We start from the raw sequence: 27,361 nt of genomic DNA, 5'->3' as shown, positions 1-27,361 counted from the left end.
TTGGTATTAGAGTAATGATGCCAAAGTTGAGGCTAAAAAGCAGGAGATCTCCTTTATATAGATCATGAAACATACATACCAGGTCCCTTTTAATGGTTTCCCAAAAGTACTGATAGAATTCAATAAGGAATCTATCTGGTCCTAGAGCTTCATTGTGCTAAGCGAACCTTTTAATGGTGTTTTCACGCTGAGAAGCTCCTCAAAAGCTCAAACAAACAGGACCTCAATCTCCTCCTCCCTAAGGAGTTTGGTCAGATGATCCCGAGCCCGAGCTAAGCAAACCTGCTCATTCTCAGATCTCTGACTTCAACGGAAGTATCCAATGCGCAAATAATATTTTGAAGATCAGATTTCCTTTTTCTTATATTCCCCGTTTGTTTGGGCTACCCACCCGCATAGAAACCTACACAATGCACTCAATTTGCTATATTCCATCTTTGTATCGAGTCACGCCATTTAACTGTTCTGGACCAAATTTTCATGATATGGTCATCAAACCCTTCTCAATAGAACCAATTCAGTTCAGATTTAAATTGAGCATGCTAGGGTTTCAATGAATGCTAAGGCTGTCTCTTCTCATATCTTATCCTCTATTTTAAACTTTATTCTGTAAACGGTGTTGTCTAAAGCGCAAATCTCATATTTTATACGATCTATTGTGGACCTAGTAATAGGAATACACAAGTGCATGCAAGGTACGAATGCTAAGCTAATAATGCGAAGAGGACGATGACCGGTGAACCAAGGAAGAGTGCACGCCTTTCTTGATGGAAAAAGAGGTGCAGAACAACTCGTTGGATGGACATGATGGGGGTTAGTTGGAGAGGGAGAGTTGTTGGCGTGTCCGTGTTGTATTGTACTGTACTTGTTGGACCCATCTCCGAGTCCGACCTTATGCACCTAATCATATCATGCTCTGGACACGCTAATTTTGCCGTGTCCTGAGTGATCTGAGCCACCGCTCGATCCAAGCAGACATCCTAATGCGAGATTTCTTTTTCTCTGCGCTCCACACAACGGTCATATGGAGCCACACACTGTCCTCCTTGGCCTTTTTTTTTTTGCCTCCGCCACTAATCCTTGGACGTTTGCGCACAAATGTTTGAGGGCCATTAGGGTCATGGAAACCAATCCTTAACAGGCACGATTGTTCTTCATCCACACTATTTTTAAATATAGCTGACATTGTGCAGCTTAAACACATTCATCGAGTTCCGACTTCTAGTAATGCCTCCGTTTGGGGTGTTTGGTTTGAAGAATTGATCCATTCTATATGAGGTGGTGCATCATAAGTCTATTCTACAAATTTGGTGGAATAAACTCATTTCTCATATTATTACATTATTACTAGTTATTAGTTTATGAGGAATGAAATAATGATAGATCAACTCATTCCATTCCACAAACAAAAAAAAATGAAAAGTAAGAAGATTGTGAACTATCTCATTTCTCAACCCAAACACCCCCATACTACATTCATCGAACTTTGACCAGATTTTAGTTAGATGTATTGACATATACTAGTTTAAATTAATGCACTCGAGAGTCGAGACATATATCATGTATGTAGAATGTAATGAAGCTAGTTTAGTATTGTAGTTATTTATGTGTTTTCTACAAATCTTGTCAAAACTAGACATTTTTTACACAGAACATAAGTTCTTTACATACCGAATGTAAAGAATCCCTTTTACAGCCCCTCACATATACCAGCTGCTGGTCCATATAAATAAAAGAAAAACAAATTACTAAAGGTTTTTTTTTAAAAAAAATTGATCTGTGTTTGTGGGCCTCCGCGTGATGGGTGTGAGGGGCTGTAAAAAATAACGTTTATATCCGGTATGTACAGAATTTTCTTCCACAGAACTGAGGTTAAGGCAAATTAGAGAGGGATACTATAGGTCCTAGAACAAAGCAAAATAGGCCCAGCCCAAATTGGCCCTTCATGATTAATCAAGTCAAAGTGGACCCTTATCAAATGGAGCCATCTGGCGTTTTGGATCCCTGATGAAGGCTTTCAAGACTGCAGCCTGATTCGACGATTCCAGAAGTGCATAACATGCACATATTTTTGCCCAAAAAAAAACAAACAAATATATACAAGGAAAACGAAGAAAAAAATTGAACGGGCGCATTTGAATTTAACGGCTAAACACTCTGCACAGCAGCTACCACTTCCTTTCAGATGCCAGCACTAGTCGTCGTGTCACTTGTATACATCTCTGACGGACCACAACCTGAGTCTGCAAGTGCACAGGTACCCCGAATTCCCAGCCATCAGACACTAGAGTATCGATCGAGAACACAACAGGAGCACATAAAAACAGGACAACAAAACAATCCTACTGCCAAGAGAATGGCAGTGCCTGTGATGGATCCTCAAACATAGCATCAGGAACAAACACATGGTGGCCAGCACTGGCCGCGAATGCAGCAGTGGCCACAGCTGCCGTTGCAGCCTGCGACACGGCAGTGGTCGAAGAGGCAGTAACCTGGGGTTGGCCAACGGCGGGGACGCCAGCAGTTGAGGGGCGACGCAGCGACGATGACAGAAGAGAGAGAGCACACTCGGGGCCCAGTGTGCCGGAGAGAGCGTTGTCGCGTGTGCTGCTTCCAGTGTGGCTGCTGCCTTCAGCGTGATGGCCAGGGCGGGCTGCATGGAGGTGGTGCAGCACACTGCTACCGCCACCCTGTGGGAAAGGGAACTCGTCTGGTGTTCTTGAGAACGATATGGAGAAAGGCTGCTGACGGCCCACCAAGTGCACGGCGTCCGAATTCTGGCCAACTGTTGGAATTGTTTGTGGGTAGAACTCAAACTGATTCACTGCAGGAAGATTAAAAAAAAATATCTGTCATCTACTTCGTTGTTTCCCTATATGCAAACTGGGTAAAGCTTGCTCAGAAAATCAATCTATTACATCAGAAATGAGAACTATTGGACTTGTCAATCAAACAACCAAGAAGGAACAGTTTACAGAAAATATTGAAGATAAGCGCCTGCTCACCTAAAAAAGCTGATTAGACAATCTAACAGATGTGGATTTCTGCTATCATTGACAATTTGATCCATCACTCAATAAAAGATAAACATATAGTAACTTTGATGCTCTATCGAAACTGGATTATATGATTATCAGAATACCAAGGCATCAAGTCCATCAACATATGTAACCTCAAATGTAAATACCTTGGTGGTATGGAAAGAAACCCCCTAGATTTGTCAGATCATGCTGTGGCTTTCTTCGACGCCTATTATGGCCATCCAGACGCTTCCGGCAACTTCTTTTTTCCTCGTCAAACTCGGACAGCATGTGAAACCTACAAATTAAAGAGCAATGAACCACCTTCGGCACAAACATTTCCAAACAAGTACCAAAGGTTCAACTCCAGATAACCTAAGCTTCTTAGATAGTAACGTGATGTAGGATTTACATAAGTATTCAGAAAAGCTTACGAAACAAACAAAATCTAAATTTTCATGAGCCTAACAAAAGTATATCTGTGACTTCTTAAGTTGCTGCTTGGTCTACTATGTGTGCCACCTTCTTGAGGATTTACAAGGAAAGTATCTGTTGGGATTTAACAAGCAAATATTTTCTGTGGCCAGGTTCCGAGAATGACAGAAGATGGAAACATGGTTATTTAGCATAGGTTCAGTGATACATAAGCTACATCTCATGTAAAGTTAGATAAAGCCAGTGTGACATGGAGATGGAGGTGTGATAAAACATTTCGGTTTCCTCAAGAAGAGCTGTGCTTCAAGATCTTCTTCACTTGTTTTCAGAACAAGGCTACGTTCAATACCAAAACTCAGTTATTTGTTTTGAATCTTGAAGTTTCAAATGAAAAAGGCATCTATGGATTCCAAGCGCACCATCCGCTCCTTTATTCTCAATAGACATACATTTAGAATTGAAATGGCATCCACAGTACATGATGCAAATAAGCCAGGTCCTTCGGTTAGATAGCGAGCACCAGCTCACAGGGTGGCATTTATCAAGCACTCAACACGATGGACGGCACGAGGTGTCAGAGACTGGCAGCCACCTCATCTAGATGTGCTTGCCTGGCCTTGGTGTCCAAACGACATGATCTACGGTGTCATCATGGCGGTCCACCATCACTTTCTCTAAACCCTTGATTTGGGTCTCGAACATCGTCAAAAGTAGTCCATCCAACGTCTCTGTTGTGTACTCAGTGGTTTTTTTAAGATACCCCAGTGCTCCTAATGTGTTGGGAAGTGATCGCAGAAGACCACAAAGGTTAATGAAGACTCAGACGATGATACCAAATTATCAAGAGAACTATATCTTAGGAAGCAAGTAGTGATGGTAAAAGCCGAAGGAGGTGGAGGAGTGCCCGGGAATTAGGAATTACTTGTGACCCATAGTAAAAGGCATAGGCAGTTGTGGTGGCCAACAGCTAGAATAGGAGGGGGTCAATGCTTAGGTAGGGTTAATGCAAGACAGGCCAGAGTGGGTCGACGCAGGGAGGCAAAGGGCAAGGATAGGAAGTCTTCTATTCCTCGCTTGATCAAAACAATTACATACCTAAGACAACGAAGTATATGATACTTATATGATTGGATTCATCTTACAACTCAAACTCAATTCGATCTCTTAGGGTGTGTTTTGTTTGAGATCAAGCGTGGATGGGATATTGACATCCATGGATTTTGGGATAGGACAATCCATCCTGCTTGTTTGGTTTCGATGGATATGACAAGCCAACTTTTCGTTTAGTTAGTTGGATGAGTCTTGGATGGAATGAGACAATTTTCTGTTTGGTTGGTTAGATGAGGATGTGGCCAGGCTGATTATACCATCTGGTATTCACTTGTCATTTATTTATTTTTAACCAAAACATAATAATGTGAAATGCATAGTTGTTAAGGCGGTAAGGCGACCGACCCCCTTTGTACCTTTTAAGCAGTAAAGCATAAGGTGAGGCGGTGTCCTACTAATGTATAAATATAGGAATATACAGGAATATAGTATTAAATAAGTAGGGATAATAGTGTCAAATAGGAGTACAAGTTCAACATAATAGACTTAAAAATCCAACATAACTTTTTTCTCGAAAGCGCAGGAGCGCTCTGCATCTTTATATAAAAGAGAGGAGAAAGCAAAAAATCTTACAAGAAAGTCATGCAGAGCAAGGCCAGACAGAACAAAAACACAGAAAAAATGAAAAACTAACTAATTCGACCCAGCGACCCACAAGGCCTCAGCCAGACCCAACATAACTAATAGATAGTAGTACAAGATTAGGAAAAATATGAATACATAACTAATAGATTTACTGGTTTAATGGAGAAGTAAAAAAGAAGGAAAATAAAGGAGATTAAGGACATACGGTCCACCGGCCTGTTTTTTCCCGGTCCAACCAGCCCACTGCTTGACCTAACTTACCCTTCTCCATCGTATCCCTCCCTAAGCCGCCACCCTACAGCCGCCAGAGAGAGGAGAGGGAGGAGGGGAGCCGCCGCCTGAGAGAGGAGAGGGAGGGGACGTCGTCGGCCACCCGCCTGAGAGAGAGACGGGGGGACACGCGGCTGCGGCCGTGAAAGGAAGGAAGGACCGACGCCGGACTCGCGCTACCACCACACGTGCCGATGCCGACGCCCCTCCCCCTTGCCTTACTCTTGTGGCAAGGCGACAGGACGTCTTGCTTCTCCCGGTTGCCTTACCGCTTAGGCGTCGCTTTAGTGACGCCTTAATAACTATGGTGAAATGTTGTTTTGTCGATTTTAATTGCAACAAATATAATGATACAATCAGATTACAAATTAGATAAGCAGTTTGTGAGATAAAATCATTTGAAGATTGCTAACAGAAAAGGTAAAGTAATTAATGCATGGACAACCAGCATGAGCAGCATGCCATGGACAAGCTCATGCAGCCAATTTCTAGAGCACGCTCATCAAACATATTTAGGAATATTCCTCTTTGGTGGCCGCCCTATCCATATCGTTAGCGAACCAAACACCTCACGTCAATGGACCATCATCTCCCATCTATAGATATCTAGCAAGCCAAACACATCCTTAATTCTATCTCAACCTCTGCTAAACAAATTCAATTTCTAATTTTCCTTAAACAACGATGGCCCCAGCATGGCCAACAGGAGCAAAGGGTGTGTGACCTTTCATCACTAGGCTTAGCCAAGCTATAAAATGAGAGTTATTAGGCAATTGTCATGGGTCTAAACGTGCCCAAGCATATGAAAGGGAGACTTCTCCTGGCTAGTCGGCTCCCTCCCCTAAGGAGTCCACATCCAACTCCAATTAGAAATAAAATTTTAAGAAATAGAGATTGTTTAGGAAAAAAGATAGTCCAAATCTACAAGGACTCTAGCCCTAGATTGCTTAGGGTTAAGTCACAGGTCCTTCACCGAGCGCTTCCTCACGTGGGGCATGTGCAAGATCTCTTAACGAGCTTCAACAAGTTACATCTATATTGTTAGAGTATATTAGGCATGTTAGAGTATATTAGGCAACTCCTGATATGGTTGGTTCAGGATTGATTGTAATCCTGAGATAACCTTCCTTATATCTAGGATAACCTTCCTTATCTCTAAGATAGGCTTCTTGCCCTCCAAGTCATGTACTCCTATATATTCTCCCTAGAGGCTCAATGCAATACATCCCACACATTATACCCACTCTCTACTTACTCTCTACTTCCTTCATGGTATCACGAGTTTAGGTTTTAGATCCAACAGGCGTCTTCCGTTGCCACCGCCGCGCCGCCCCCGGGGAGATCGTTCTCCACCAGGGACAGCGTCCTCCTAGGATGCGCGGCCGGTCCCTCTGACCACCGTGTTCGTTGTCCTCGAGTCTACGGCAGACCGATCTGATCCTGTCGCGTCACCAAGCACAACAGATTGGAACTTCGCCAGGCTACTTCCAGCGTCATCGTGTGTAGATGTGGCCTCCACCGCCGGCAACCTCCGCCCTTTTCCGCAATCCGTCATGGAGACGGTTGCACCCAAACTTCCCCTCCCTGTGCTGTCGTGGTGATGGGCGTGGGGGGAGAACTCGGGTATGAGGGGCTAGGTTGGGCTAGGCCTTGTGGTGGCGGCTCCCGTCATCGTGCAGTGCTGTCTCTGGCCGATCGGGCAGCCGCGCCGCTCCGCCGCTTCCTCATGCTGCGCGCAGATCCGAGGGTTGCAGGCCGCACCGCCACCGGGGGCTACGGGTCGTGTCGTCGTCGGTTAGGAGGATGTGAGGCCACACACTGCCACTGCTCGTCCTAGCCACGCCAGCCTCCAGCGGGGTCTGCGCTACGGCTTCCCTCACGCTGGGCTCCGTTGGGGCTACGCCGCTGGGCCCTACCCGTGCATGATGCTCTCTGTTCTCCCTCTTTCTCTTGCTCAGGGACATGTGGGGAAGTGGAGCCAGGCGATCGGCTCTACTCCTATTTGTTTCTTTGCTAATGAGACAGAGGGGTTGAGATGTGTCTGGCTAGGGTACCCCGGTGATGTACCAGATCTGTTGTTGTCGTTGTGTACCTTTTCCTTTTTCCCGATCAGATATCGGGTTTGCGTCGCCCACCGCCAGTCGACTCGCGCGTCCTCGACATTGGCTTCAACAACACCCGCTTCATCTTCTTCGATGGTGCAACTGGCGTGGCCTACAACGTAACCGAAACGTCTGCCTGTGTCGCGCGTCTTCGTCTGCACGTCCATCAATGTTAGCTTGTCGTCGCCATCACCGATCGGGAGGCTCCACCATCGACATCACCATCGTCGTCTCCAGCTCGCACATCGTCGGCCTGATCAACCGATCGCGGGCAAACCATCCTCCCGAGACGTTTGTCGTCCATCGCGCGATGCTTCGCCAAGCAAGAGGGTCGTCGTTGCGTTGCCTCCTCGGGCAGCACCATCGTCGTCTATTGTCAACCAACGTCGTTGCATCTACATCGTCATCGACTTCGTCGGCGTGCCAGCCACCGTCGCCGGTCTACATCGCACTTGTCATCAAGTTCTTCGCCGACAAACACCGCCATCGCGTTCCACTGGCGTCATTGAGGCTCGTTTCCTATGCGTCGTGGCTCTTGTTGCCGCGACTCCAGGAACCTTGTTTTGTCGCCAAGCCCACCCCTTCGCTTCGTCCAGCACAACCTCGTCGCCAGCATCATAGTCTCGTCCTCGACTACTTCGTCTACTCCGCTCTGACAACTGTGCGTTGCGCCGATACTCCCGCCGTGCTGCACCACAACAGTCGCGGAGGCCTTCTCTGCTAGTCCCTTGAAATGTTGACACGTATGGTTGGGACCCTCTACCTAGTACGTCTGGTACTGGCACCACCGGCACGAGCATTCATCCACGACGCGTTTCTAGGCTTGGCAAACCTGGAACACGCATCGTCCATGGCTGCTTGACGCGTCGCCCCCGTCATCGACACCCTCATCTTCCTCGACGCATCGCGCCTTCGTATACGGCTGCTTCTCAGCGCCACCGTCACCACGGCGTACTCTGGCGCGCTGCGAGCCTTCCCGCGTGCCGCACCAGCGCCCGCGACTTGTGCGGCTTGTCCTCTCCGACGTCCACGACAGCTTCCTCGACCACGGCTACCCTACGCATGGCACCTCGACGACGGCTCGACGCCCTTGCACTCGGCTACCTCGACATTATCAGCACAAAGGGCTATCATCTGCATGGGCTACTCCAGTCGCAGCATTCGCACCAACGTTCTGACTGTGGGGGATATCTCCATTATTCTCCAGTCTGTCCGTTCGTTTTGTTAACGCTACGACTACGGGGGGATGTTAGAGTATATTAGGCATGTTAGAGTATATTAGGCAACTCCTAATATGGTTGGTTTAGGATTGATTGTAATCCCGAGATAACCTTCCTTATCTCTAAGATAGGCTTCTTGCCCTCCAAGTCATGTACTCCTATATATTCTCCCTAGAGGCTCAATGCAATACATCCCACACATTATACCCACTCTCTACTTCCTTCATATATAGTGGAACTGATGGAACTACTGAAGATGGACATTGAGCTACAAAATCCCAAGGACATGGAGACAAGAATGTCCCTAGCTAGGGCATGCATAAGCGACACACTGAAGTTGTCGCTAGCCTCACCAAGTCAACATCCACTAGAGCAACAAGAATGGTACCACAACCTCCACATGCGCTTTAAGCTGACACTTGTTACGACGCCTACAGCGTCAACCCCAACAATGACTATAGAAACCCCAACCACATCACCGCACCGTAGCTTCAAACACCTCACAACAGAGGAGATGGTGTAACAATGTTGGGTTGCCTATGCTTCAACTACGACTAGTAGTTCGCTCAAGCGCACAAGTGCAAGCATTTGTTCAATACCGCTTTGGTGAATGACTATAGCCCAAAGAACATTGAGCCAAGCTTGATGATCCTCACCAACGATCAAGAGCCAAGCATACATGCCTGGAGAACCATGTTCCTTGCTAGAGCCACTGACGCCACACACATTATCAATGTCAACTTTACTAGTCTAGCAAGACATGTTGAACGCCACGTCGACACAGCAATCTCGATCAGCAATGGCAGTTGTATTGCTACCATGGAGCTTGCTTCAATGTACCACTCCGCGTCGACGACGAGACACTCTAGATTCATGACTTCTTAGTGGCTCACCATGATTGTCTTCCCTTGGCCCCACCTTTTGGAACTTTGCCATGCTTGAATCTTCCAGGAATAACAATCGCATCATGGCTCTCACTAGAGTTCACACTAGGATAGCACCACATATTGTCTTGGCTCTTCCGGCAACAATGTCTGCTCTTCCTAAACTCCATTAAGCATCCCTAGTACCACGACTACCTCCAACGTGCAACCAAACCTAGTCCTAGAAGCACCCGAACTTCGCTTCATCACCGACACCATTACAATCGCTCGAGCTTGGCCCATGGAAGACGGGGTCATCTTCTCCAATGGACGTTTCTACCTTCCATTATTATCACTGCTACTATCGAATCCATTGGAATATGTCCTCGTCGATGGCATGTTCGAATAGATTTGCCTTCTCGCACTTGGCCTTCAAACATCGACGATAACATCGATGCTACCACACACTTTGCAAGCAAACATCATGAGACCTAGAAGTGTTTGTAGGGCACAATGGATAGCAGTAGCATGGTCTCTTCTTCAACATCCCATGCTACTACCTTACCATTGGTCGTGTCTTCATCAGCTTCAACAACACAATGAGTTGCCTATCCATCTCGTCGTCAACCTATGACTTCGACAACATCTTCCTCGATGAGCTCCTCAACGTCACCACAACTCTGCCATCTCACAACAGAACCATGTGCCTCACAATGCCATGCTACATCCTCCAAAAGAAAGGCTAGCTAGGGCACGTCTTCATAGGGGCGTAGCCAGGATTTTTATAGAGGGGCATAAACAATATTTAATAGATTATATGCAGTACATGAGTGTCGGATTTCAGTTTAAATTTAACTACATGTTCACAAACAAAGAAATAACCAATATTTATTGAATCAATCACTGTTTTTATATACTTAACTACTTAAAAGTAGAAGTAATTAGTATGTACTTACATGTTTGTACAAACCTTGGGGGGCAAGGCCCCTGCCAGCCCCCCTGTCTATGCCATTTTGTCTTCAACAAATCACATAGATGACAACAATGTTATTCCTTGAGATGGGTGTCTCCTATGAGATCATCAACACTCTAAGGACACAATCTATTCACTCCGACGTGACATCCTCGATGCCTCATGAGTCATGACTTTGTACTTCGCGCCTAAGTCAAATAACTTCGCCACCACTCCCGCCTCATCATTGATAGGACATGGCAAAATTTCTTTCTACCTTAGTTGTGGAACGACTTCACATATGGGTGGAGGGAGTACCAATGACGGCTCATGCTACAGACAATAATTGCAGCTAGTCAATGCTACGACATCTCCAATTAGTCAATGCTTCAGTGTTTGGCTACATTGAAAGGCAAAGGGGAGGGATGCCATGGGTCTAAACGACCTCCGAGGTAGTGGGCCCAGCATGGCCAAGATGATTGCCAAGGTAGAGGATGCCATGGGTCTAAACGGGCTCAAGTGGTGGGGCCAGTGTGGCTTAGAGGTTTGCTAGGGTCGTCTAAAGCCTGGTCGAGCGCCTAAGGGGGGCGACAACATCTAGTGCCTAGCTGACTCCTTCCCCAAAAGAGCCAAGGTCCAACAACAATCGAAAATAAGGATAAGAACAAATTCACTTTATGTGATATCCTGGCCTTGGTGGATGTGATATCCTGGCCCAAGGCTTAATAGAATTAATAAAGTACTCATATCAACAAGGTGCATCTTCTTTTTGGAAGCCTGTCTCGAAAGAACCTCTGGGTTAAGTGTGCTTGACCCAGAGCAATCTTGGGATGGATGACCGACCGAGAAGTTTTCTGTGGTGCACATGAGTGAGGGCAAAGTGCGCGGAAAAGACTTGTAATGGTTTGTGGGGATGGTCTATAGTTCTAGAGGGCTGCCAGGAGTAAGTACCACTGGTCCGGGAGTGGATGAGGTGTTACACTTTAGGAAAAGTAGAGTTAAAGTCCATAAGAACTCTCCCTAGATTACAAATCATATGGTGTATAAATAAAAGGGTAATGTGCTCATAATATTCAAGAAAAGAAATAGAGGATTCAATACTCAAATGTTTCATCTCTCTAGCCGATATGCAACCCCCTTGTCCCCAGCGGCCCTTGCCTATATTTCTGCCATCCTTGCACTAACCCTATGCATCGGCAAGCCTCGGTGTATGGGCGACCATAAACTTTCGTCTCTCTTCCACCCCTATTCTCCTCCTTCCTTTCCCTACAATGTACGCAATCCACCTCCAACCAATCCAGGCCTATCGCACAACATTAACTTCATTTGGACAGTACATGCTTCATTTTTCTCATCATTAAGAACATACCTACTCAACCTTGACGATGGTTCTAATATACTTCCTAAATTGATTTACTACTAGAATCATATTGTTTAATGGATAAGCAACATGAGACAATAGTTCCAATAATTTGTACATGCCTCATAGTCATATTGCACATATGTGAGGTGAAAAGAATTCATAAATTAATGAATAATTTGTAGATCAAACATGTGAACTGAATGAGACAGTTTGGAACACCAACTTTCTGCTAAGGTGTTGAACAAAACAGCAGCTTTCCCTTTGATTTTTCACTTACAGTTCCTATAATTTACTTCAATTGACTAATGGCATTGATAGTTCTGTTGTGGAAGACAGTATAAAAAAATCGAATACATAGTTATAAAAGTGAAACATCCAAATGGAAGATCTCTTCTGGATGAGGCTTGCACTTAGCATTCCATGTTCTTGGTTAATTTAGAAAGTAAAAAGGAATAAATCACATAACATAGATTGTTTTACTTATTCACTAATAAGTCAGCTTGCAAACATTAGTGAGACTATACTTTGAGATCCAGTTCAAAATCACCAGTGCATGCTATCAAGCATATTTTCAGAGTAATGAACAATCCTGGTGCCATCAAAGGATTAATGTCTATTATTTAAAGAAAAATATTTCTTCTATATATAGTTTCCTACTTGAAAAGGAAACAAAACTTCAAATGTTCTGAGAAAACACAGTTACACCCATTGTCAGTTAAAGTTTTGTTTGGTACTTGTGTCAGTTAATTGTGCAATCCTCTAGTATGTAACAAAGAAAGAAGAAGAAATATGCATTCAGAAACAGTAGGAATATTAAATCAACCAAAATTGAATGCTACCGCCTGATTTCAACTCCAGATGGCCTTTGCCTAAAGGAATGACCCATGAAATAACGTGTATGCTTGTTTGAAGCCTCCTTTTATCGCCATCAGCAACAAGCAATAAACTTGATTAGATCTTACAAAATGGTTTCATATTTGACTGCTGGGAAACAGCAATGGTTTGCAAAAAGTTGCATCTCTGTACAGTAAGAGCTCGGACTGAAGATGCAGCTGAAGGAAGTTCAAAACTCCCATCAATCATGAGGAGGGTTCTGCAGGATGATGAATATTCCATGGAAAAACCGAACCCTACCCAAGGAAGTCAGTACCGACACCTTTCTTTAAATAGTACCAACGGGGCTAAATTAATCGGGTCACAAGACCCTAGACAACACCAAATTACCAACCCCGGCGACGCATCCTGTCAGTGAGATTAAATTATCAGCACGCCATCAGATCCTATATGCCACCAAATTACCAACCCAGTTGTTTAGATTGCCAGGTTGGGACCAAACTAGACCTAAGTTTTTGCCCCTAGATTTGTCCCAAAGCACTAATACCCCACCCTCGATTCCTCAATTAGCAAGCAGATGGGGGACCAATACACAGAGAATGACCACATCAGCACAAGAATTGTAAATGATAGGATCAGTACACAGCCTGGTGCGAGGATTGGATGACACGGTGCCCTTACCGGCTGCATTGCTGGCAGAAGCGCCGCTCCTGTCCGCCGACGACCACCACCGGCGCCTTGGAGTGTGCCTCACAGACCTTATGCCGCCGGTGGTACTCGCGGCACCGGCTGAGATCAGAGCGGCAGCCGTCGACGGAGCACGCCTCCGCGCCGGCACCTCCCACGGCCGCGCGGGACCTCCTCCCGGCTCCCGGCGCCGCCCCAGTCGGCCGCGAGCTCTGGGCAAGACCCGCGGCGAAATCCTGGAGCCGCACCTCGGCGTCGGCGGCGGAGGAGGACGGGCCTGCGAAGGACAGCATGGTCGGACCGGGGTCCGTCGCCGCCGCGCCCCACGACGGAGACCCGGACGCCGCTGCCCAGTCCATGCCGCCGCCGGCGAAGAAGGAAAGAAACGCCTCCGCCTGCTCCCAAACAAGAAACCTTCAAGACGGCGAGGACAAGTTCAGGAAAAAATTCCTCTGCAAGAAACAAACAAATAGCCAAGAGGGGAGCATCCACGCAAGAAGGCCCGCAGGATGTGCAATAAAGCTACCGCAAGAGAAGATATACGTATGGCGCGAAGCAGAAGGTGGCTATTCAAGTGCAAGCAAAACAGAAGGGGATGAGGCAGACTGCAGGCAGGCAGGCAGGAGGAGCTCGGTACATACAATCGGAGAAAGACGTCTCGATAGCAGCACTGTGGAGAGCGGCGGGTGTGGAGATGGGGAGCGAGCGAACAGTGCGGGCGCGTGCTCGCGTGTGTGCAGCTCGGGAGGGAAACCGATCGGTCGCGGCATCGTGTGCTGGGTATATATCGGCAGAAAGGGGAGTCTACAGCAGGGTGGAAAGAGGCAGTGAGAGTGATTGACGTCGTGTGTAGTTTTTTTGTTTTTTTTTCTTTCTTTTGTTTTGACCTGTACACTGTTCACAGATCCCTAGCTTTTTTAAGAGGGTATGGCTTTAGGTTTTGCATGTCGGTCCATGTAAAACTTTTCATTAAGCCCTTCAAAGAGAATTTCGAAGACATGAGCATTATCTTGTAGACTTGTAGTTGTAGAGAGTGAGATAAGACTGACTGCAACGCTGTCCCCTGAGCAGCTCCCTCCTCTTGCATGCCGTCTGTAGGGGGCACTCTACGGCCGCAGCGGTGCCCCTACAGCGCCCCCTACGTGCCGGCCCCCTTCTCTCTCCTCCCAGATATAGTGTGTCACTGTTCATCCACAAACACTGTGTTGTGGGTCCACGAGTAATTGTTAGTAGATAAAAAATTGATAGTTGATATAGAACATTTATACTATACTTAAAGCATCAGTTTCAACGGTCGTCGTGCGTCATTTTTTTACAAATAACCCCTCACAGCTATTTTAAATAATCTGCTGCACGTCTATAGATGTCAAATGACGCCCGACACGGGCTAGATGCACCCAACACGGGCCACAACTATGGCACAGACAAGTCATGCCGGCCTGCTAACTGTGTCGGGCCAGCCCGTTAGCCCGTCGATTCATTTAATTAAATCAGCGTAAAATGTTAAAAAATGGTGCAGAAGGTAGGGTTCGAACTCATGCCCTAATAGAAGAAGGGTGTGAGACACTGGGTGAAACTGTCTAACTAGTAGAACATCACGATAAGATGTTTTTAATATCGAATATAAATTGTATATAGGTATATACGATTTTTTTGTAAAATAAAAAAATAATTGTGTCGGGCCGGGCCAGCACTACAGGCTGAGGCTACAGTCCAAACACGACACGACGTTCTTTGCTCTTGTAAGCATTAGGTCGTTTCTGAGACCACATTGGCGCAATGAACTACATGGTGTTTGAGGTTGCTGAATTGGATGGAGCAGCAATGATTTGTCACACTAACAGCAAAATGAAAGGTTATTTGTTGGTTTTAAACGTTAGTAATTGCTACGAAGTAGCGTAATTTATATGGAGCGCGTCCAATTTTTATTGATGCCTGACTTTAGCAATCACTCTATACAGAGAGCGGAGACAATCAATAAAAAATCTTGAATTTTTTTTGATAGATAGTTTACATGGGTATTGTTGTAAGCCGTCGCAACGCACGGGCAACCGACTAGTGATATTTTATAGTTGTGGTGGGTATAGGGGAAGTATTTAGGGAAAACCGCAGCGGGAGATAAAAAAATAGGAGGGAAAATAAGGGAAAAAGTGATATATGGGGAAAATTTAGGGGTAACGGTTGCGGATAGCCTAAAAGATCCAAAGGTGAAGTAGTACAACATGGATTTAATTGGCGTATCACACGTGAAATTTAAAATTAGTTGTTATCCCGTGTTCTAGTAGTTCTATTGTTTTAATACAAAGTTTATCTACCGGACAGCATAAAAAGATCAGCCGTTCGGCTGTGCTGCCACCAGCTGCGGACACAATAGGAGTACAGTAGAATTCTGCACCAACAGCACTATTGAATTGAAACCGACTGTTTGTACTGCTGCAGTTGTAATCTATAGAGACAAAAACATTGTATAAGCAGTAAAAGCTAGTATAATTAAAGTCAAACGAACATGCTGGCCAAACTGAATAGGTAACTAATTGTTTCTTTAGAACCGATATAATATATATCGATTTTAACTGTCATGCCTTTAACGGTTGGTGTCTTCAATTTGTACTAAAGTTATTAATTGTATTAGCACTTATTTGTATCTTCAACTACTGAATACTTAACATTAGTATTGGTTAGTAACGATACTAATGTTCCTGCTTTATAAACTCTCTCTCCTTAGGCTAGCACCAAAATTAGAGATAAACTATGCTCATAGGCACCATAAGCTTCAAAGAAGAGAGGTGTTGTCCAATTTTGTTAACAAATTGTTGAAGATTTCACTCGTTTAGGTGTAAGCAAAAGTAAGAAAGATTATTATCTCGTATAGTACGGTTGAAATAGTACTTACTTTGTTTAGATTTCTTGAATTATGTGGTTGATTGCATAATTTAGGGAAAATAGTGAGTTCAACCTCTAATATGTGCTATAATATGTATGAAGGTAATATAACTTAGGAAAAACATAATAGTGAAAAAGATTATGAAGGTAAATTTTTAAAAAGAATAAAATGCAGTAGTGGTCCTGAACTTGACACACTGTGTCACTTGGGTCCTCAAACTCAGAAAACCAGAAAAACGGTTCCTAATAAAATTGTCGGCCTATGTAAAACAAATTTACTCAAACTGGATGTCGGTGTAGCGTGCCACATTGAAGTCACTTGGGTGTTGAACTTGACAAGTTGTGTCACTTCGGTCCTCGAACTTGGCATGTCATGTTACTTGGATCCCCATACTTTCATTAGTATGCTCCAACCTGGTACACTGTATCGGCATCCGATTTGAGCAAACCAGTTTTGGAATGGTTTTGCATGAGTTGACAAAGTTACAGTGCATGTTTTCCTAGTATTCTGAGTTTGAGGACCTAAGTGACACAACATGCAAGTTCAAGGACAACTATTGTATTTTACTCTTTTAAAAATTATGTCTATGGAAGATTGTGTCAATAATGTTTCATATAAATAATACAGATAGACTATCAATGGATGTACAACATATATTGTCGGTGTTTGGTACCAATAGCGCACTATGGGGCGTACCATGTAGTGCTTTTGTGAGGACGGCAACGTCGATCGCAACTCGATGGTACGTGCGAAGCACGTCGGAACGCAGGGAATTATACAGGTCCGGGTGTTATCACCGGAATTTAACCGGACCAGAGATAGATCGTAATCAGAATGGGCTGCAAGGAGCAATATGGAAGATTGGAGGACGCGTCCCCTTGGAATTTTTCAGGCCAAAGCAGTTGTGTATTTAGCGGAATAAGTAGAACTAGCTTAAAATAGGAAGATAGGGTTCAAAATGCACTAGGGTTAGTAAGTCCCCAGACTATAAATATGTACCTTAAGTAACTCATTAGGATAATCGTAAATCTTCACACGTTTTGCGACTACAAGCTTTGGCGCATCGCCGCCCCTGTTCTCAGGGTTTTCCACGGGTAAGTGCCACGCCACCTTGATCGTGTCTCGCAATTAGGGTGGTGGGGTGTTGTCGTTCTTATTAGCCAAATATTTGTGTTTTCTTGTACTAAAGCATTTTTATGGCGACAAGCACTAGTTATAATAACACTTATAAGAAAGTATTGTCGGTTTCATCATGTATGCACGCTATCTGCCGATTATGAGTGTTTCGCCACCCTCACACGAGTTCTCAAGCACGAGGGTGGTGCCTTGCTTCGTTTCACCTGGTAGATCTGATCTTTCATGGTTAGTCTTTGATTTATCACGGATCAGTTTAATATCTGTATAGTTAGACCTTGCATACGGGTTGGATGTTCCGGATACTTTGTGTTGGGTTGAGTAGGGATTGTTCTGGGAATCGGCTGACACTGGTTTTAGGCCCCTGATCTGGCCGACGCCTTGATGTCTATCATGCTTGCTAGGCCCAACTATGTGCAGGATGTTCCGACTGTGCAGTAAAGCTTTTACCGTAGTGGGTTGGATCCGCCTAGTCGAACACAGCGGGGTCTCGAGATCCATCGGCTCTGTGCATCACTAACGCACGGATCCGATGCGAGTCTAGGGAATGATCGGCTTCTTATAGCCGATATGACTTAGGGAGCCGAATACGACTCAGACTGATGTTTGCATGTGTTTATGTATGTAGTAAACCAACTCGGATCACATCGACACCCTCCTGATTGGGTACAGCTCAGGTGGCACACCTTGCGAACTTCGAAGCCAGGCCGTGTGCTAGGATCCGGACCGTTGACCGAGGGACCAGGGACCAGCAGCCCCCGTCCCAGAGGCCTCCCGGCTCCTCGTGTTGCCTGTCATCTCTCATCGGTGGGTTTTGGGTGGCAACACATTCTGGCACGCCCGGTGGGACCAACAATGTCAGCATCTGCAACATTCGTTGCCTAGATGGCGAACGCTCAAACAAATATGTCTGGACTAGTGCAAGACAGGCCCATCATGTATGAAGAGGTGCCTCCAGAACACCAAGCAAGGTATGATCAAGTCAAGGTTGTCTTCGAAGCCAACCTCATCGGATCTTTCGAGAGGACTCGTAACCATGACATTCAGTGGAAGGGGTTTTCTCCTGAAGGCGCCCTCGATGAAGTAGATCTCTTGGTGCCCTCGGAAGAGTGCACCAGGGCTCTATGCCAGGAAGTCAACTATATGGTGGCGCATTTGTTGCATCGCCACTCTGAGAGCTTGATGAATGTGTTCGAGCGTGTGGCCATCCACGTCGTTCATGAGATCATGAAGCATCAGTACTCTCCAACAGGCCCGACTTTAGGAAGTCACAAAGGGGAAATCTATTCCAGACTAGGCTGCCACTGCCATATTCAGTCACTGCCCTAGAGACGCATCCGCCTGGTTCGCCGGCATATGTTGTTTATAAGACGGGTGATGGTTCTGATGAATGCCAGTTCTACAACAGGTTGCCTAACCACATTCCACACGAGTATTGATGTATGTATGTCCCAGATCATGTTAGCACAACACACCTAGTGCAGTTTGGTGCAGCAAGAGTTTCTAGAGTAGACGCTGAGAAACAGGTGTGATTGGACAAATACATCACAGGCCGAGTCATGAGAGCTCGGCCCTAGGGGATGCTACCGCAAATCAGATCAACATTATTCTAAGGGATCAGTTTGCCATGATTTAGAGGCAAAGGGCAATTAGCTACACCAAGCCATATCCTAGTGAGTATGATTTGATTTCTCTACCAACTAAGTATCGACTCCCTGAGTTCACCAAATTTAATTGATCAGAAGGAGCTAGCTCTATCGAGCACGTTACTCGATACTTGACACAGCTTAGGACAATTTCAATGTCGGATCCAATGCGGGTGGGATTCTTTTCACAGTCTCTTACAAGGTCGGCCTTTGCGTGGTATACCTCGCTAGGCACGGACTTGATCTGGACATAGAAGCAGCTAGAAGACCAATTCCACATCCAGTATCACTCTAAAGTTGTTGAAGTCAGAATTGTTGGCTTGGCACAAGTCGGGCAGAAGCGTAGGGAGACCATTGCGGAGTTCATCCAACGGTTTAGAGCAGTCAAGAACTGATGCTACTCATCTCACATCATAGAGAAGGAGGTCGTCGAGTTGGCAATCCTCGGTCTTGCAAAGCTGATCAAAGATTTGGCTTTTCAGCTTGAATTTAGTTCCTTAGCACACCTGGTGCAGAAGCTAACAAGTTATGAGCACTACCACCTAGAGCTATATCAAGATAAACTTCAAGACAAGTTCAAGTGCCATGTGGGCATGGTTGGAGCTGAAAAAGGCTAGGATAGTGTGGATGAATAGGACATCATTGTAGTTGAATGGGCTCGGGGGGGGGGGGGGGGGGGGGGAAATCTCATGTCCTGCAAGTGGGTAAAGCAGCAAGGGCCGATGTAAGGGTTTGATTATGACGTGAGTAAGGCTGAGCAAATATTTGATCTGTTGCTTAAGGAGAAGCAATTGAAGTTGCCTAAAGGCCATAAGTTTCCCATAGTGCAAGAGCTACAGGGAAGGCCATACTGCAAATGGCACAACTCATTCACACAGGCCACCAATGATTGCAAAGAACTTCGCTGCTACATCCAATTGGCTATCGAGCAGGGTCGGCTGATCCTGGGGCAGTTTACAATGAAGGTCGATAGCCAGCCATTCCTAAGCGTCAACATGGTAGAGTGTATAGATCAAGTATTCTTGTTCAACATCAACATGGCAGGGCCTGCAAGGCACCGTGACATGTAGAAGAATAAGGCCAATCCAGACGACTGGCCACAAAGAGATGAAAAGGAGTACGTCACTGAAGAGCAAGTTTGACATGTACGATTTCAACAACTTGCGTCTGAACAGCTACTCAGGAAATATGAGTACCAGTATAGGCAACATCGCCAACATGAACCTAAGGATGAAGAGTATGAACGTTGTATTGAGAAGCGCTTGAGGAGATGGGAGTATGCATGTGATCACTGACATTGTCCGTTCTTCAAGCACTACTGGAATACTAGCATGAGCCAGCCCACTATCAACAACTGCTCGAAATGCGGACCACAAAGGCGAGACGCCAACGAAGTCTCGTTGTTTCAGCACTAGGGACCGTTGTTGCACCAAGACAAGAGGATCGAGCCACTGTGCATGGTAGATCTTGGGGACAAAGAAGATAAGTGTCACCGGGCACGGTGGTGCCCTGATGGTCTCAGTCATACCCAGAAGCATAGGATCCAGCGTCTACGGAACCTAGAAGAAGCTGAGGCCAGGTACCTTGAAGTGCTCAGGAAAGCGCGCCTGAACTTGGCGGTACAAGTGTGGTACCCTGGGAGAATAGAAAAACACCCTCGGAGGAAGGAGTGACGTCCCAAGCAGCCAGGAGCCAATGAGGAAGCTGACGAGGAAGCTACTAAGGAAGCCGGTGAGGAGGCCAATGGGGCGCCATCGGCCGATATAAATATGGTGTATGTTCTCCCTCTAGAGTTCCATGCACCGAACCTGAAGAATCGTTCATGTCTTATGTAACACCTCTGGTGTTACGAGAACTAAAACATTGACATGGCATCATATGCACTGGCATTACATTATTTTTCATACACCTAGAATGCATCCACTAGGTTAAATTTTTAAAAGAACATGTGATGTAGTACTTGTTTGCGTATAAAGGATACTTAGAAGGGATTATGTCTTAAGGAGTGAGGAATAGGAGAGGTTAAGCACTTAAAGTACTTTGGAACACCCAAAACCCTAGTTTGGAGTCAAAAAACCATAAATAGTGCCTTGTAAAGGATTTCAAATTCTAGCCACTTTTTTGCAAAAAGTGTATGTATCAAAGTCATAGAGTTTTGAGAGCCTAACTATTTTCCTATTATGATATTTCCATGTATTGTGGAGCAAATTGGAGTAAATTGCAAAAGTTCACAAGTGCTCAAAAATTTGGAATTCTGAAAATAGTGATATTGAGCAAACTTTGGACACTTATAGTTTTAAATCCATAAGTGTTTTGCAATAAGTCACCATGACAAAGTTGTAGGGATACTATAGTAGTATCAAATTGATTAAGTGACCTAGCCCAAAAACTACATGGAACTTGGAGTAAAACATCCCTAAAGTAGGGCTGTCAGACAGGGGGTGTGAGAGCACCTAGAGGGGGGGTGAATAGGTGATCCTGTGAAAACTTAAAACTTAATCCACAAAGCTTGATTAGAGTTAGCACAGTTAAGCCAAGTGGCTAGAGAGGAGAGCTTGCACAACACGAAAACCACAAAGAGATCAACACAGAGATGGCACAGTGGTTTATCCCGTGGTTCGGCCAAGTTCAACACTTGCCTAGTCCACGTTGTGGCGTCCCAACGGACGAGGGTTGCAATCAACCCCTCTCAAGCGGTCCAAAGACCCACTTGAATACCACGATGTTTTGCTTTGCTTTATTATATCCTGTTTGCGAGGAATCTCCATAACTTGGAGTCTCTCGCCCTTACACTTTGATGTTCACAAAGAAGCACGGAGTAAGGGAGGGATGATCAACGCACACAAGACACAAAATCACAGTACCAACACGCACACAAGTTGCAACAAGAGCTCACAACACAACTCAGCGAGTTCACAACTCAAACGGAGCTCTAATTGCTATCGCAAAGAATCAAATGCGCGGAATCGAAGTCTTGGTGCTTAGGAATGCTTAGAGAATGCTTGGTGTTTTCCTCCATGCGCCTAGGGGTCCCTTTTATAGCCCCAAGGCAGCTAGGAGCCGTTGAGAGCATTCCAGGAAGGCAATTCTTGCCTTCTGTCGCCTGGCGCACCGGACAGTCCGGTGCACCACCGGACACTGTCCCGTGCGGATTTCTTTCCTTCTTTGGCGAAGCCAACCGTTGGCGCTTTGGAGCCGTTGGCACACCGGACACTGTCCGGTGCCCCTTCCGACCATTGGCTCGGCCACGTGTCTCGCGCGGATCACGCGACCGACCGTTGGCCCGGCCGACCGTTGGCTCATCGGACAGTCCGGTGAATTTTAGCCGTACGCCGTTAATCACTTCCTGAGAGCAGCAAGTTCGCCTGAGCCAGCCTGGCGCACCGGACACTGTCCAGTGCACCACCGGACAGTCCGGTGCACCTAGACAGAGCTGACTTTGGCTGAACAAAGCCATCTTTCATTTCAACTTGATTTTTCCTGTTTCCAGCACTTAGACACAATACATTAGTCTCTAAAACAATGTACTAAGCCTGAGAAACATACCTTTATACTTGATTTGTACTTTGTCCACCATTTAACACTTAGGCACTTGTGTTGGACACTAAATCACCAAAATACTTGGAAATGGCCCAAGGGCATATTTCCCTTTCAATCTCCCCCTTTTTGGTGATTTATGCCAACACAACTTTAAGCAAGTAGAACAAGTGCAAAATCAATTCAAATAAGAACTCAAAAATTGTTTTGATTCAGATTTGACATATATGGATCATTCTTTGCCACCACTTGGTTTGTTTTTGCAAATTAACCTCAATTTCCTATCTCTAAGTTAAACACACATGTTGAAACATAAAGAGAGATATTTTACGAGAAATTGATCAAGGATTCAAAAACTCCCCCTTTTTCCATAGTTAGGCCTTCTCCCCACAAGAGACCAACTTTTGACAATAAGAGGCAAACAAGAGTATTTTGACAAACAAAAGCTCTAACTCTACTATTTTCAAAATTCACAAGTGGTAGCTGATCCATTTATTGCTTTGGCCTTATTTTCTCCCCCTTTGGCATCAAGCACCAAAACGGGATCAATTTTGGCCCTTTAACCCCATTGCCTCACCAAAAACTTCAACTAAGAGTTAAAAAGGCAATAAGAGTGCAAAGATGAACTTGGTAAAAAGTTACTCTTTCATTGGAGTGCAGTGGAAGTCTTGCATGGTCCAAGTCCACCTTTTCCCTTTCAAACCTCCTTTGAGACTAAATTAAGCAAACTCAAGCACACAATTAGTCTCAAAGGGTCAAGTTGTAGCACATCTCCCCCTAAATTTGTGCATCACTTGCAGATGGACTTATGAGGTCCGGGGAGTGCTTGTACAACTTGAGCACCATAAATAAACAACAAAATGCTTAAGGAACATGATCAAGGCATAAAACACATGTATGCTATAAATCAATCCAAGTTCCGCGAATCTAAGACATTTAGCTCACTACGCAACTTGCAAAAGGTCTGCTCATCTAAAGGCTTGGTAAAGATATCGACTAGCTGGTTTTCGGAGCTAACATGAAACACTTCGATATCTCCCTTTTGCTGGTGGTCTCTCAAAAAGTGATGCCGGATGTCAATGTGCTTTGTGCGGCTGTGTTCAACAGGATTATCCGCCATTCGGATAGCACTCTCATTATCACATAGGAGTGGGACTTTGCTCAGATTGTAGCCAAAGTCCCTGAGGGTTTGCCTCATCCAAAATAGTTGCGCGCAACACTATCCTGCGGCAACGTACTCGGCCTCAGCGGTGGATAGAGCAACGGAAGTTTGTTTCTTAGAGCTCCATGACACCAGGGACCTTCCTAAGAATTGGCACGTCCCCGATGTACTCTTCCTATCGACCTTGCACCCAGCATAGTCGGAGTTTGAATATCCAATTAAGTCAAAGGTAGACCCCTTTGGATACCAGATCCTGAAGCAAGGCGTAGCGACTAAATATCTAAGAATTCGCTTCACGGCCACTAAGTGACATTCCCTTGGATCGGATTGAAATCTAGCACACATGCATACGCTAAGTATAATATCCGGTCTACTAGCACATAAATAAAGTAAAGACCCTATCATAGACCGGTATGCCTTTTGATCAACAGACTTACCTCCTTTGTTGAGGTCGGTGTGTCCGTCGGTTCCCATTGGAGTCTTTGCGGGCTTGGCGTCCTTCATCCCAAACCGCTTGATCAAGTCTTGCGTGTACTTTGTTTGGGAGATGAAGGTCCCATCCTTGAGTTACCTCACTTGGAACCCAAGGAAATAGCTTAACTCGCCCATCATCGACATCTCAAACTTTTGAGTCATCACCCTGCTGAACTCTTCACAAGACTTTTGGTTAGTGGAGCCAAATATTATGTCATCGACATAAATTTGGCACACAAAAAGATCACCATCGCAAGTCTTAGTGAAAAGAGTTGGATCGGCTTTCCCAACCTTGAAAGCATTAGCAATTAAAAAGTCTCTAAGGCATTCATACCATGCTCTTGGGGCTTGTTTAAGTCCATAGAGCACCTTAGAGAGCTTACACACGTGGTCGGGGTACCGTTCATCCTCGAAGCCAGGGGGTTGCTCCACGTACACCTCCTCCTTGATTGGCCCGTTGAGGAAAGCGCTCTTCACATCCATTTGGAACAACCTGAAAGAATGGTGAGCGGCATATGCTAGCAAAATGCGAATGGACTCTAGCCTAGCCACAGGAGCAAAAGTCTCCTCAAAGTCCAAACCTGCGACTTGGGCATAACCTTTTGCCACAAGTCTAGCCTTGTTCCTTGTCACCACCCCGTGCTCGTCTTGTTTGTTGCGAAACACCCACTTGGTTCCCACAACATTTTGCTTGGGACGAGGCACCAGTGTCCAAACTTCATTTCTCTTGAAGTTATTGAGCTCCTCTTGCATGGCCAACACCCAGTCTGGATCTAGCAAGGCCTCCTCTACCCTGAAAGGCTCAATAGAAGAGACAAAGGAGTAATGCTCACAGAAATTAACTAATCGAGACCGAGTAGTTACTCCCTTGCTAATATCACCCAAAATCTGGTCGACGGGATGATCCCTTTGAATCATCGCTCGAACTTGGGTGGGAGGTGCCGGTTGCGCTTCTTCCTCCATTACATGATCATCTTGTGCTCCCCCTTGATCACACGCCTCCTCTTGATGAACCTGTTCATCGTCTTGAGTTGGGGGATGCACCATTGTTGAGGAAGAAGGTTGATCTTGCTCCTTTTGTTCCATTCGCCTCACATCTCCAATCGCCATGGTGCGCATTGCGGCCGTTGGAACGTCTTCTTCATCTACATCATCAAGATCAACAACTTGCTCTCTTGGAGAGCCATTAGTCTCATCAAATACAACGTCGCTAGAGACTTCAACCAAACCCGATGATTTGTTGAAGACCCTATACGCCTTTGTATTTGAGTCATAACCTAACAAAAACCCTTGTACCGCTTTGGGGGCAAATTTGGAATTCCTACTCTTCTTCACTAGAATGTAGCATTTACTCCCAAAAACTCGAAAATACGAAACATTAGGTTTGTTACCGGTTAGTAGCTCATACGAAGTCTTCTTGAGGAGGCGATGAAGGTAGACCCGGTTGATGGCGTGGCAAGCCGTGTTCACAGCTTCCGACCAAAAGCGCTCGGGGGTCTTGAACTCTCCAAGCATCGTCCTCGCCATGTCTATAAGCGTCCTATTCTTCCGCTCTACCACACCATTTTGCTGTGGTGTGTAGGGAGCGGAGAACTCGTGCTTGATTCCTTCCTCCTCAAGATACTCCTCCACTTGAAGGTTCTTGAATTCGGACCCATTGTCGCTCCTTATCTTCTTCACCTTGAGCTCAAACTCGTTTTGAGCTCTCCTTAGGAAGCGCTTTAGGGTCCCTTGGGTTTCAGATTTATCCTGCAAAAAGAATACCCAAGTGAAGCGGGAAAAATCATCAACTATAACAAGACCATACTTACTTCCTCCTATGCTTAGATAGGCGACGGGTCCGAAGAGGTCCATATGAAGTAACTCCAGGGGTCTTGATGTTGTCATCACATTCTTGGCATGATGAGAGCTTCCCACCTGTTTCCCTGCTTGACAAGCTGCACAAGGTCTATCTTTTTCGAAAGTAACATTTGTTAGATCTATCACGTGTTCTCCCTTTAGAAGCTTGTGAAGGTTCTTCATTCCCACATGTGATAAGCAGCGATGCCACAGCCAGCCCATGCTAGTCTTAGCAATTAAGCATGCATCTAGACCGGCCTCCTCTTTTGCAAAAATCAACTAAATCGAGTTTGTCGTCTAATACACCCTTAAAAGCTTAATGAACCATCACTTCTTCTTAAGACAGACACATCTACATTTGTGAATAGGCAATTATATCCCATATTACATAATTGACTTACGGATAACAAATTATATCCAAGTGACTCTACTAAGAATACATTAGAAATAGAGTGCTCGGAAGAAATAGCAATTTTTCCTAACCCTTTCACCTTGCCTTGGTTCCCATCACCGAATATGATTGAATATTGGGGATTCTTGTTCTTGACGTAGGAAGAGAACATCCTCTTTTCCCCCGTCATGTGGTTTGTGCATCCGCTGTCGATAATCCAGCTTGAGCCCCCGGATGCATAAACCTGCAAGGCAATTTTAGGCTTGGGTCTTAGGTACCCAACTCATGTTGGGTCCTGTAAGGTTAGTCACAATAGTCTTAGGGACCCAAATGCAAGTCTTGTCTCCCTTACATTTTGCCCCTAATTTTCTAGCAACTACTTTCTTATCCTTTATACAAATAGCAAAGGAGGCATTTAAAGCATGATAAATTGTAGAAGGTTCATTAACTTTCCTAGGGACATTCGCAACATTTCTCCTAGGCATATGATGAACAACATTTCTCCTAGTTAAATTTCTATCATGCACATAGGAAGAACTTGAAGCAATCATTGCATTTGAACCATAAGCTTTACAATTCCTATCATGATGAACATTTCTAGCAAATTTCCTATCATGGTATAAGAAAGCATGGTTCTTTTGCACACTATTTGCCATAGAGGCCTTCCCTTTCTCCTTGGCGGAGATGGAAGCCTTATGGCTTGTTAAGTTCTTGTCTTCCCTCTTGAAGCCAAGACCATCCTTAATTGAGGGGTGTCTACCAATCGTGTAGGCATCCCTTGCAAATTTTAATTTTTCAAATTCATTCTTGCTAGTCTTAAGTTGGGCATTAAGACTAGCCACTTCATCATTTA

At 45.3% G+C, this 27,361-nt stretch overlaps 1 protein-coding gene across 3 annotated transcripts; it reads right to left on the bottom strand.

Annotated features, from left to right (window-relative positions):
* Nucleotides 1–2,042: 2,042 nt before the first annotated feature.
* Nucleotides 2,043–14,195, bottom strand: sbp3 (SBP-transcription factor 3). Of its 3 annotated transcripts, none has more exons than XM_008678826.3 (4): nucleotides 14,083–14,195; nucleotides 13,436–13,836; nucleotides 3,188–3,318; nucleotides 2,043–2,824 (listed from the first exon to the last, which is right to left on the bottom strand). In XM_008678826.3, the coding sequence occupies exons 2-4, from the start codon at nucleotides 13,798–13,800 to the stop codon at nucleotides 2,343–2,345; spliced, it is 978 nt and encodes a 325-aa protein (XP_008677048.2). In that variant the 5' UTR covers nucleotides 13,801–13,836; nucleotides 14,083–14,195; the 3' UTR covers nucleotides 2,043–2,342. The 3 variants fall into 3 exon arrangements, with proteins under 3 accessions (XP_008677048.2, XP_008677050.1, NP_001352598.1); XM_008678828.4 differs by lacking the exon at nucleotides 14,083–14,195 and adding an exon at nucleotides 13,985–14,063; NM_001365669.1 differs by having other exon boundaries at nucleotides 2,295–2,824; nucleotides 13,436–13,855; nucleotides 14,083–14,179.
* Nucleotides 14,196–27,361: the final 13,166 nt, after the last annotated feature.

The sequence above is a fragment of the Zea mays genome, chromosome 4 (genome assembly GCF_902167145.1).
Source record: "Zea mays cultivar B73 chromosome 4, Zm-B73-REFERENCE-NAM-5.0, whole genome shotgun sequence".
In the NCBI taxonomy this organism is placed as follows: domain Eukaryota; kingdom Viridiplantae; phylum Streptophyta; class Magnoliopsida; order Poales; family Poaceae; genus Zea; species Zea mays.
Note: the sequence above shows the minus strand (reverse complement) of the source record. Positions and strands in the feature narration are given on the sequence as shown.